Genomic DNA, 13,471 nt, shown 5'->3' on the forward strand with positions numbered 1-13,471 from the left:
CTAATAGGAAACAGACATGGAGCTTATCAAGTGAACCATCGCATTTACAGGTGATTGAAGTAAACACCTCGGAGGTTAAATGTTCAACACAATGCCAGATAGCTAGTGAGAACTGGACCTTTCCCCTTAATTTGTTTTGTCATAAGGTAATGACTGTCACTGTTATCTTAATTTTACATACTATTTAGAATCTCAGAAATATTGCATTTTTAAGAAAAAAGCAAATGTGATATTGAGAAATACAAATTACAGTGAATTATTATTTTTTCCCATTAATAGAAGACATTTACTTACTCCCCACAAGAGATGAAAGAAATCCTGTAGTATATGGAGTCTTTACCACAACCAGGTAAGTTAAAAAAAATGCTGTAATCTTTCCAGAGAATTGATCTAAGTATGTAAGAAAATAGTTATATGTTCTCTTTGCCCCTTTCTTTCATATAAAAATATATACATTTTTTTCATTTTACTTTTTCATGTAGTGTTTCCTAGATATCAATACATAAAATGTCTCTGTTCTCTTTACATCAGCAGAACATCCCTTATACTGACTACCACAATTTATTTAATCAGCCCCCTGTACAGACATTTCCATTGTTTCCAGTCCTTTGCTAATGCACATAATGTGTTGGTGACTAACTTTGTACATATGCTATTCCCTGTAGAAGCGAGTATATCTCTGTGAGCTAGACTAAAATTACTGTATACAAGGGTACATGCATATATTAATCATGATAAATTGGTCGAACTGCATGACATAGAGGTAACATTAACAAAATACTGTCTAGGCTCTAATCAGGAGATGACACTCTTGACTTTTAGAATGTCTTCACATGGACTTATTTGCACTTCCCCTGTACAAAGATGGGAGAGTGGCTATTACTATCGCCACATCATCACTGCTCTACTAACTTAAGCAAAGGAAGTTGGTATTATGTGTGTTTGACTGAAGAAGAGTAGGTAATTACTAGGACAAGAACTGAAGTTGTTTTCCTAACTTCTGCACTTGTATTCTTATCTTCCTTCTGCATAATGCTGTCCTATAATTGTCATTGAGGCTCTGTGACTTCCTTAAAAGTTCTCCTACTTCTCACTACTGCACTTGACTAGTCTAAAAAAAAAAAAATTAAAAAAAATTAAAAAAAAAAAAAGTTCTCCTAGCAGCCATGAAGCATTCTCAAAGAATATTTGGACCTCACTTAATCTTATTTAATGATAACTTTATTTAACTCAGTAACTCACATTTGACTCCATTCCAAATGCACTTTTATTCTTGTTACTTATTACTGCCTATATTACATTCTTTGAAATACTTTTCACTTTTTCCATAGTACTGCTATCAATCATTATGAATGTATATTGATTGCAGTGTTGGAGAAATTGTCAGTGTTGGCATTAGCATTGGACAAGTGGTGTTCCTGCCTCCTTTTGAATAAATTATTAAAATATTTTGTGGGCAACTTATGTTTTCTGAGAATTTGCTGTCATTTAGTTCACAATACCTTATGAATAAACTCAAATGGACTATTGGTTCAGAATATATCAGAAAACAAAATACTATTTAGTTAATTATAAAATATAGGGTGGAAATATTTAAATACAAGGATAGAGAGGATATGCTCGGAAACTGCTATTTTGAACTTCATTTTTCTGCTATTATAATCATTTATATCTTAACTAAAAAGGTGCAGGAAGAGCATGTGCCTGTAGTTATTCAAGTATTTGAGCCCTGGTTCTCTTGACATCCTTTCATTCACAGAACTTGCTTTGAAGTCACTGTGCATTTCACACACAAGGCATAGATATGTGCCAGGGAAATATAGCCCCAAGATAGTTCTCTTTTTCTACTACCAAGTTTTTGCCCACCCAGAGTGTGAAGTTATAAGTGAGCTCTTTGTTCTTGGTGTACTTGATTATTTTATTTTTAATGCTGCCCTGACGAGTGAGGTAATGTCAAGATGCAAGTCACATCCTTGGTCCAATGACAAGATGTAATTAATCCGCAATAACACCAATACCATTAAGCATGATTCCTTTAAAATATCAAAGAGAGATCATGTGATCTTTATGGGGGTCATCATTTCCCTTCGTAGCAGTTAGTTTTCTCCCAGCTGCTTGTTTACCGTCAGATCCCAATGCTTCCCATTAATGTCATTCCAAGAATTATTAATAATTGAGTTACTTATGTTAGAGAATCCTAAGCTCATTTGTGTAGTGCCAAGCTGAGCCTCTTAGAGTGTAAATGGTGATCTTATTTTTAAGAACACAAATCACTGTAAGTTTTAGATTCAGAAAAATGTCTTTTAATTTCTAGAAATAAAACAAAAATGAAATGTCTGCCAGTGCTAACAATTTTCATCATCAGTTTGAGACATGTGTTGAGTTCCCATGGAACTTTTCTGCTCCTGAATTGGACGTGTCCCCTTCCTGTGTAATCGTGATGAATTTTAAGCATCAGATAAATTACATAAACTCAGAAATCCAAAAAGGGATTAAAGAGATTATTTCAGTGTTTTTTAATTAATAAAAATTATATGAGGAAATTATTAATAGCCAGTATTTATGGACATTCATTTTTAAGAAAGCAGATAAACAAGATATTTCCATACCTAAATATTCCTTTTTATAAAAGTAGGTAATGTAACTCTTAATTTTGTAAGTTCCTTAGGAGGCATTATGCTATAATAACTTCAAATAAAATTCAAGAGTATGTGAGTAAATGATACTATTTCTTTCATAGTCCTGTCTGTCCTCCAGTTTTTCTAGGTGATTCCTATTTGTCCATCAGATATCAATATAGGCGCTGTCCACTCCCTGAAAATTTACTAGAAACCCTTGTACTGGGTACCCATCTGCGTGTATAGTTTACTATAATTACTATAGTTATACTATAGTTTACTATAATTACCTGTAATGTAACTGTTATCAAACCTTATTCAGGATTATTTGACTATAAGCTCCTTTAGGACATAGGCCCATTTTGTCTGCAGCACCGTCCGATAGAATGGACCAGCGAATGACTGGATCCTGTTGCTTTCTTTCAGCTCCATCTTCAAAGGCTCTGCCGTGTGTGTGTATAGCATGGCTGACATCAGAGCAGTTTTTAATGGTCCCTATGCTCATAAGGAAAGTGCAGACCATCGCTGGGTACAGTATGATGGAAGGATTCCTTATCCCCGACCTGGCACAGTATGTATTCAACTTAATAATCAAAATATTATTTTAGGCCCATGTTCTCTTCCTAATTCTAATAAACTATGTTACTCACCACAGCAACATGCACTGTGATTTTAAAATAACTAATTATTTACAGCGATGTGTTAAAATGTCTGACCTTTACTGGAATTTAACGTTTTTCTTTTGAGTAAGAATTATAAGTACTACAGAAAATAATGGGCTGTATGGTAAGGAGCAGATTACCCTGGGAATATAGTATTTATCCTCAAATTGTCTATAGAATTGTCAAAATGATTTAATATCTCGAATGACAAATATTCCAAGTTAGAAGGAAATGCCAAATAAGTATTTATTCCTCACATACAACTCTGCATGTAGCTAGAGGCTTCTAGTCCCTATTTCTATTTTTAAAAGACTATACATCACTTATAATTGTTCATTTAACTTATATTTTCTTTTATTCTGCATTCATTTTTATTATGTTGCACCTTGGAATTTATTTTAGATGTGGAAAATACCTAGGAAGCACTGAGTCCAAAATTCTATTCAGACAGCATAAATCATGTTTGGAACAGAGGTGAAAAAAGTAAGAAATGTGATTTAGAGTTTATGCATCTGTTTAAAAAAAAAAACCTTTGTAGTTTAAAATCTGTACATGATAAATGGAAGGCTTTTGTTTTGTTGATGTGATTAAAACAGTTTGTTATGTTACTATTTTAGGACTGGTTGATTGATCTAATAGAAAGGGAAAATGCCTTTTAAAAAAGATTAATTCATTATAACTATTTCTACGAAGAGCACTAAAATAATCATCAAAATCTCAGAAAAGTTACTGATTTAACCCATCTAATTCTAATGAGTTTTATCTTTTCATATGTTTGTTCCTAAAGAGGAAACATCTGGTAGCCAGGCTTTCTGAGTTCTCGTTTCATCTTCCTGTTATATAACCTAATTAAATCGGGGAAACATAGTTTACTACCATGACTATTTTCAATTTCAAAATTCCTCAACATAAATTTATTTCATGGATGTTTTCTGGACTGATAAGAGTAATCACAACTTTGGAAATGAAGTTTTGCATGCAACATTATGGTTTTCAGTGTTCACTTTTTAATTTTCTTTGAACATCATAGCTGTACTTGCTTTTTCTTTTCTTTTTTTTTTAGACAGTAACATAGGGTGTAGGCACTCAGGGTGTGCAGGTACTCTTCTAAAGGCTTTACAAATCTTAATGCCATCTTTATGATGACTCTGTGAAGCAAGTTCTGTTGTTACTAATGTCATGTTACAGACGAGCTATATCAGACACAGGTAGGTGCAAACTTGCCCAAGGTCACAAAGTTGGTGAGAGGTGCAGCTGAGTTTTAAACTCAGATAAGCCTGTCGGCAGACTCCAAGCTCTTAGTCCTTGTACTTTGACACTATATTAAAAACTTGTCATGTTAAATTATATCTGTTTTCCTCTTGCGTGGGAGATCTTTTACTGGATATACATGCTATATATATGTACAGTTATAGGGCTTCCCAGGTGGCCCAGTGGTAAAGAATCCACATGCCAGTGCAGGAGACACGGGGACACAAAGAGTCAGACACGACTGAGTGACTACACACACACACACACACACACACACACACACACATATATAAAGCCCCATATGTATAGGGCTTCCTTTGTGGATCAGATGGTAAAGAATCCACCTGCAATGCCGGAGATCTGGGTTCGATCCCTGGGTGGGGAAGATCCCCTGGAGAAGGGAATGGCTACCCAGTCCAGTATTCTTGTTTGAGAAATCCCATGGACAGAGGAGCCTAATGGGCTACAGGCCATGGAGTTTGAGGGTTTTATTTATTTAGAGGAGGATAGTTAAACTAAATTTCCTCTAGTTGAGAAAATCTTATGGCATATGCTCATGGTCTCATAGTTTGTGAAGTGAGACTACGATTAAATTTAGATTCACATAATTCTAAATCAAATGTCATTAACCTCCATGCCATTCTGCCTTCAAAGTGATAAAATCAAACAACACAACAGAACATTACATTGTTTCTCCAGGGATCAATCTGTTCTCTACAAAAATAATGAAGTGTTGAAGCCTTATTTCACTTGTCATTTCTTTTATTGTAATTCAGGGAACACAGCTTACTTTAATCAAAAGCATGGCTGAATAATTTTCTTTCTATGAAATGTCAGAAAAGTGGCTTTTTCACTTAAGTTAAAAATTTTAGATAGATTATTTTTAAAACTACTTTTGCAACTTATGTTTTCTCAACCATGTTGCTATTACGATTGAATTCTAAGTTGTTCTCTCAACAGCACCTTCTGTTGACATTATCACGCCAGTAAATACACACGGGACTTCCTGTGTGCCGTAGCTACTTATTTTTTCTTTTTTTTTTAGTTTAACAGACTTTTGTACTTCCTGTGATAAAAAGTCAAACCTAAACTCCTAGCCTTACGGTGATATCACTGCTCTACAATGTTAATGAGCCTGGCAACTCAAGAATGCACAAAATTCGCTAATGGAATTCCTTCACCTCAAGTGATTCTTCTGCCCTCTGGTGTCCAAACAAAATCCCTGAATAAATGGGCCTTTTCAACCATTACTGAACTGCTGGGTCTTGGTAATAAGTTCAAAGTGAAATACAGTATGAAAGAATCCACCAAACAGTGAGTGATAATAGGTCAGATATAGAAATCAGATTGAGATCAGGCCAAAAAATAGCAGAATCTGGGAAAGATTTGTAATAGCAGGAGATTTTGTTTCTTACTTTTATTATTAGAATTTTACTCTGTAGTTTTATTCTGTGTTGATAAGTTTTTATGTGTTTCTTTGTGTGTGTGTGCTCGGTTGCTCAGCTGTGTCTGACTCTTTGTGGTCCCATGGACTGTAACCTGCCAAACTCCTCTGTCCGTGGAATTTCCCAGGCAGGAATACTGAAGTGGAGTGCGATTTCCTGCTCCAGGGGATCTTTCAAACCCTGGGGTAGAACTTGCATCTCTAATGTCTCCTGCACTAGCACCACCTGGGAAGCCCCAATGATTTATGCATAAATGTTAACTATTAATACATGTTTGTTTCAATGTGAGCTTCAGTTTTTAAAACAGTCTCTTATCAAAAAGGTGAGAAGAAAGGACTTTTTGAAAACAATTTACTGCGGTCAGAACACTTCTTATCAGATTTCTAAGTGTACAGTAATGTATTATTATCTATAGGCTGTAATGTCGTAGAGCAGCTCTCTAGAATTTACCCTGTGTAACTGAAATCGTATACCCACTAATTGGTGACTTACCATTCTTCGCTTCCCCAAACCCCTGGCAACCACTGTTCTATTCTGTGCTTCTATGCTTCTGACTATGTTATATGTATGGGGCTTCCCCAGGGGCTCAATGGTAAACAATCTACCTGCAATGCAGGAGCCGCAGGAGATGTGGGTTCAATCCCTAGGTCAGAAAGATCCCCTGGAGGAGAGCATGACAACCATTCCAGTATTCTTGCCTGGAGAATCCCATGGACAGAGGAGCCTGGTGGGCTACAGTCCATGGGGTCGCAAAGAGTTGGACACAACTGAAGCCAGTTAGCATGCATGAACATGTTATATATTGAACATGTTTTATATATATATATATATATATATATATATATATATATATATATATATATATATATATGTGTGTGTGTGTGTGTGTGTGTGTGTGTGTGTGTGTGTGTGTGTGGAATTAAGCAATTTTTGTCCTTCATGACTGACTTATTTCACTTAGTGTAATGTTCTCCAGGTTTATCTACAAGTTGTAGGGTTTCCTTCCCTTTAACACTGAATAATATTCTGCCCTATATATGTACCACTTTAAAAAATCCATTCATCAGTTAATGAACATTAGGTTGTTTTCACATAAGATCTGAAGGGTTGTCAAAAAATTAAAAAGTAAAACTAACACATGATCCGTCAACCCCACTTCTGGATATTTATCCAAAAGAATTAAAATTGGAATCTTAAAGAGAGATTAGCACTCCCATGTTCATTTGCAGCATTATTCACAATAACTAAAATGTACGAAGTTTTTGAACTTAAAACACTTAAGGACTGTATGTTTCACTACTTTTGAACCATTTTCCCATAGTTTTTAAACAATTTCTAAACCTCTAATTTTGTAAAAATAACAATTCATTTTTAAATTACATTTTCTCCCAAATAGTTACCATTTTTATTGCTAAATGTTTCAGCTTTAATTTTAAAGATCAAACTTATATGTGAATTTCCCAACTAAGGCTTCATTTTTTGGTAGGGAGCAATAAGATGTAATTATCCATATTGCCTTTTAGTAATTATCCATATTGCCTTTTAATTTCATAACTTATTTTTATTATGTGTATTTTGGTGACTGAGGAATACAGTAAAATTCCCATGAATACCTTACACATCAGCAAAACCCATTCTTCCTTTGTGTATAAATATTAGAAAGAGTTGATGCAAATGGTGACCCTGAAAATATCTGAATTCCTTATTTCAAGGAGATGTTGTTATCATATCATAGGATAGTAATACATAATGACAATAATTCAGTTTTTAGAGCAGATAGGATATATGCATTGCTGCTTCACTTATTATTAGAATGCTTGCTGAGAAATTCCAACTTTTACATTGGTCCATGTCCTCAACAGCAGGGGTTTGAAATAAAACATGGAATTCATGAGTTCCAAAAATCACCCTATTTTCTCTTCCTGATCTACCTAAAATATTTGGCCTGAGCAATGACATATTTCTGCAAAACACTGTTTTTATAGAGCTGATGATTCTTAGAATTGTATTATCTTCACGAATTTCCTAAATTAGATGTCTTCATGAATCTCCTAAATTAGATCTGAGTTGTAATGTAGACTGGCCTCATTAAGTAAGGATTTTCTGATTATCTTCAGAGAAAAAAAGGTTTTAAGATTGATTCAAAGATAAGGGTACAAAAAGAGAAATACTTCCAAAAAGTATTCTAAACTTCCTTTCTGTCTTAGACTTGGAGTGCATGTGTGCTCAGTTGCTCAGTCATGTCCATGTCCAACTCTTTGTGACCCCATGGACTGTAGCCCGCCAGGCTCCTCTATCCATTGGATTTCCCAGGCAAGAATACTGCAGTGGGTTGCCATTTCCTTCTCCTGGGGATCTTCCCTACCCAGGGATCAAACTTGATTCTTCTGTGTTTCCCGAGTCTCCTCCATTGCAGGCCGATTCTTTACCACTTGAGTTACCAGGAAAACCATAGACTTTGAATCTTACCAAACGAGATGAAAAAAGTAATGGAAGAATCCCCTCACAGTGTTGCCCTGTCTTTTCATTTATGCATCTGATAAATGTCTCAAATTTGGTTGCCATTTCCTTTAAGAGTTCCTAATTAATTTACAGTATGTGGAAATCTTTGGGGAAATTAATTTTGTGTGTCACTATCTCATAGATGCCTCTCTATCATGTTAAATTCACAGTTTCACTTTTTCCCTATTATTTGTCCACAGTATGGTTTTCCACTTACTGGATAACAAACTGTTACTTTATTAAGTGTTGTTAGTCGCTCAGTCGTGCCCGACTCTTTGGGACCCCATGGACTGCAGCCCACCAGGCTCCTCTGTTCATGAGATTTTCCAGGCAAGGATACTGGAGTGGGTTGCCATTTCATTCTCCAGGGGATCTTCCCAACCCAGGGATCGAACCCAGGTCTCCTGCACTGCAGACAGATTCTTTACCGACTGAGCTACCACTTCTAAATTACCAAGAATATCTTTAATTCTAATCCTTCTAGGTTTTTGATTCTGGAAGGGAGAAGCGGAGGCAGAACTAGAACCTGGGCTTCCTGACTCCTGGTTCCTTAATCTGATACACTGAGGCGAGCATATGACAAAACATCTCTCTCTTTTTCCTTTAACTGTATATAGGACATGTTTCTCTGACAGGGTCAGATTCTAACAAGTCAGTTCTAGCTGATTCTAACAAGTCAATCTGTTCAACTGGCTTTCAGCTTTTCTTTCCAAAGGACTAGCATTCGCTTTTAAAATAAGATTCTCCAAATCCCAGACTATCGACTGTGTTCAATCATGTTTTCATTTTTCTGGTAAAGAATTCTCTCTAAAAGACAACCTTCAAAAACAAGAGATTTACCTGTCTTTACCTCCAGCTCTTCTAACTCTTAAATTGAATATAGCATCTTTGTTGCCCATATATGTTATAAACTAACTCTCAGAGGAATAAAGGGGCTAGGATGACACCTATTAAATTTGCATGTTTTACTTTATAAATAAAAATCAGACTGCTTTACACATTTAGCTTGTTTTTCCCGTTTTGCAAAAAATGAAAGCCCGGTTCAGTTGTTCCCCATGCCATGTCTTCCCTTGCACGGGGTCATCCCTCTGGTTTGTTTAAAAGGAAATTGCAACCTACAGAGAAAAGCTCTAAGCAGCAGGGGGAGAAAACTTGTAACAGCTGTCTGGGGCCCACCAAGGGGCCAAGTTCTCTCATTGGATAAGACCCATTTTTCTCCTCTTATCCATTGCTTCCCACTGCACTATTGAAGGCCCTCTACAAACATGCAGATGTGCCAAGCATAACATGATCACACCTAGTCCGGGTGGCAGCCTTCCAGGGAAGATAGATAGGCGTGGAACCAGGGTTCACTGATGCTGGGTTTACCCTTTCATCTCAGAGCTGCCTACCAGGTCCATTTCTCTTCTGCGCTTGTGCTGGTATTGTTTCCAGCAAGATACGGACATTTGAGAGTTTTAGGACTAGCTCTCTCCTCTTTTTCACCCTTCAAATTTTAAACTTAGAGTTTTTCTAAACAGTAGGTGGAGACACAGATAAGTTCCTTGATTTATTTCTTACAATCACAGGAGCTAAAGTGATGGAAGTCAGGCAAATGTTAGAAAGCTGGGGCATAAATAAATTGCCCTGTACAGTATATCCAGATGGACTGAGTCAATAGGTAGAACTTAAAGTATATACGTACAGAGAAAACTTAACTAGATTGTGAATACCTGGGATGTATGGTTGCAAACAGAAAATCTTCTAGGACTTGTGGAAGGAAGATAATTGAAGGTGGTTATTTAGATGGAGCATTTCCCCACACATTCTCTTTCTCCTTTATGGAATTCTTCCCTAGTTTCTATTTACCTGCATAAGATGCTTGGCATCTCAAGTTATTTTTAGATCTCTGTGTGATGCAGGTATATGATGTCAAAGGGGAAAATTCCCCTGGTTTTTAACATACTAAAATAACAATATTTGGTTCAAACTGTACTGTCTTAAACCTCAGGGAGTATCTCTACCAAATCACTTTCATTTGTGAAAGCAGAGTGGAGACGCAGACCAGAGATCACACACAGCAACCTAGAGGATAAAGATCTTGTCCAAACACTGGCTGCATGCCATGAGGAAAAGCTGCCATATGAAAAAAATACATTTTCAAAGATCATTTTATAATAGGCAATAGAAACCAGATTTCCTTTCTTTTTATTTTTTCTTAGATTTTAATATACTTAAACCTTTTTGTCATAAGGTGAGCAAGGAGGAAAATTTATACTTGTTATTTTGATAAATGGTCATAGCTTCATTCACCTATACTTTCTCACATTAAAATTTCTTATAATTTGAAAATATGATGTAAAATCTGGCTTGAATGGTACGATATAGCTTTTGAAATATTGGCTACTGTGTGATTGTAACTACACAGTCAAAAGAGCTGATTTTCTTAACTTAGAGAGCTGTCTCAAAGATGTAATGCAGGCAGAAATCTTGCATTTGCTTTGATTTTAATGATAGACCCACCAGAAGGCACCACGGGAGTTTTAAGCTATAAGCCCTCTATGAATGGCCTTTGACTCAAACATGCAGCCTGTAATTGGGCAAGAGCTTTGTATCATTTGAGCTCCATATCCACTTTGAGTTACAGCTTAATCTGCTTAATACAGGGTTTCTTCCATTATCTAGTTGACAGATTTCACTTGGCTAAGAGCAAAGTGCTAGAAACAGTGACTAACAATACAGATACAGGTTCAGACCAACAACCAGCTAAGAATATGCTCAGTAAGTATCAAATGGCTAACATTCTAGGATATTTCTAACCTCTTTGGTGCAGATCTGGGACAAGACAATAAAACTGATCAAGAAAAGATCAGTTTCTTTTCACATGCAAGATTTTTATGACAGATAAATATGGAAATCATTAACAGATTTTTTTTTAATTACAATTTCTTTGATATTTCTTATAATTTGGTGAGCTATTACAATTTTATTGCTGTAAATTTAAGGTCAGCGTCATTTATTGTAACTAACTTTAGTATGTTTAATTCAATAGAATAACCATGGTGAATGTTTTGACTGAGAAGTACAATTTCAGCCTTGACAAGATTCTAATTAGTGCTGGGTATAAACAACCCAGTTAAGTGCAGATTATGATTCCAACTTGTTGAAGAGCTAAAATAGGGAGAAAGCAGGACTTTCTTATAAACTTTCCTTAATATTGCTCATTTTCTTTTTGATGCTTTCATCATATAGCTAAATTTTTTCATTCCCAAAAAATATGTATTAGGCAATTAAGAATTCAAATGTGATAACAACATTATTCCGAGATAAATTACTAAACTATAATAAATAAAGTAGATTTAGTTTGTGGGAGGGGAGATATTTGATGGAAAAAAAAGTCAAATATGAAGTAATTCCCTTTTCATATTTTTGGATTAGAGGCACATCGAATTCATTTAATTTGTAGCAGTGTAAATTTTTTACTTTTACCACCAGGGGGCAGTGTATACTAACTATTGAATTAGTGGATGCCAAGAGGCACACATGAAGAGATGCTAGACAAGTGAAAAATCAATCTCCCTGAGGGTTTCTCCACAGATCCTTTAGGGAAAGAGCTGATGAATTGTTGAACTGTTCACAGTAAATTTTCACACCAGTTATGAAAAGCTAAATGATTATAACATCAAACTATTAAAGCTCTTTTACAAGTAATTTTATGACATGTTGATTTGTTCCATTTTATTTTTTAACAATCATGGTTTTAATTTAAAACTGAAATTTTACATTAATTAAAGGAAGTTGAAAATAATGGTGTTTATAGATCACTTTCTTTCAACTCAAATTCCATGTACCTTTGTAAAAAATAGAGTTCATTTTGGAAACTTTAGAAAATACAGATAAATGGATAGAATTTAGACATTTCTTTTGAGCTTTAATAAGCAGGATACTTTGTTTTGTAAGGATATCTTTGATGACCATTAACCATTCCACCTGCCAACAAGTTAAGACAGTTGTCTTTTGAGATCTGAGGTTAATTCAAGAAGAGAACAGTATAAAAGACAATAGAAATATCTATCACAGGGGTTTTATAGTCATAAAGTTATGACTTTATGTTATGAAGTTATACTTCCTGGAAGAAAAGATATGGATGGGAATTACCAATTTTCACTTATGCAAACACAACTGAAGAAGACTATTTCAAAAACTGGAGCCCGAATGGACATGGATAAAATATTTAAAATGTGTGCACTATTAATGTTTCATTGAGGTATAATTGACATATAGCATATTAGTCTCGTGTGTATAACATAATTTGATATTTGTATACACGGAAAGAAATGGACCTAACAAAAGCAGAAGATATTTAGAAGAGGTGGCAAAAATATACAGAAGACTGTACAAAAAAGATCTTCATGACCCAGATAATCACGATGGTGTGATCACTCAGCTAGAGCCAGACATCCTGGAATGTGAAGTCAAGTGGGCCTTAGAAAGCATCACTATGAACAGAGCTAGTGGAGGTAATGGAATTCCAGTTGAGCTATTTCAAATCCTAAAAGACGATGCTGTGAAAGTGCTGCACTCAATATGTCAGAAAATGTGGAAAACTCAGCAGTGTCCACAGGACTGGAAAAGGTCAGTTTTCATTCCAATCCCAAAGAAAGGCAATGCCAAAGAATGCTCAAACTACTGCACAATTGTACTCATCTCATACGCTAGTAAAGTAATGCTCAAAATTCTCCAAGCCAGGCTTCAGCAATATGTGAACCGTGAACTTCCCGATGTTCAAGCTGGTTTTAGAAAAAGCAGAGGAACCAGAGATCAAATTGCAAACATCCTCTGGATCATCAGAAAAGCAGGAGAGCTTCAGAAAAACATCTATTTCTGCTTTATTGACTATGCCAAAGCCTTTGACTGTGTGGATCACAATAATCTGGAAAATTCTGAAGGAGATGGGAATACCAGACCACCTGACCTGCCTCTTGAGAAACCTGTATGCAGGTCAGGAAGCAAC

General features: G+C 35.6%; 1 protein-coding gene across 3 annotated transcripts in view; it reads left to right on the top strand.

The window, feature by feature from the left end:
• The window catches only part of SEMA3D (semaphorin 3D), a 218,896-nt gene that overhangs the window by 174,421 nt on the left and 31,004 nt on the right, over positions 1-13,471 (top strand). For all 3 annotated transcript variants that reach the window (XM_061165129.1, XM_061165127.1, XM_061165128.1), the window contains 2 exons: positions 280-349; positions 3,045-3,189. In XM_061165129.1, coding sequence (XP_061021112.1) covers positions 280-349; positions 3,045-3,189 — 215 coding nt within the window. The remainder of the gene's footprint in view (positions 1-279; positions 350-3,044; positions 3,190-13,471) is intronic.

The sequence above is a fragment of the Dama dama genome, chromosome 18, assembly GCF_033118175.1.
Source record: "Dama dama isolate Ldn47 chromosome 18, ASM3311817v1, whole genome shotgun sequence".
In the NCBI taxonomy this organism is placed as follows: domain Eukaryota; kingdom Metazoa; phylum Chordata; class Mammalia; order Artiodactyla; family Cervidae; genus Dama; species Dama dama.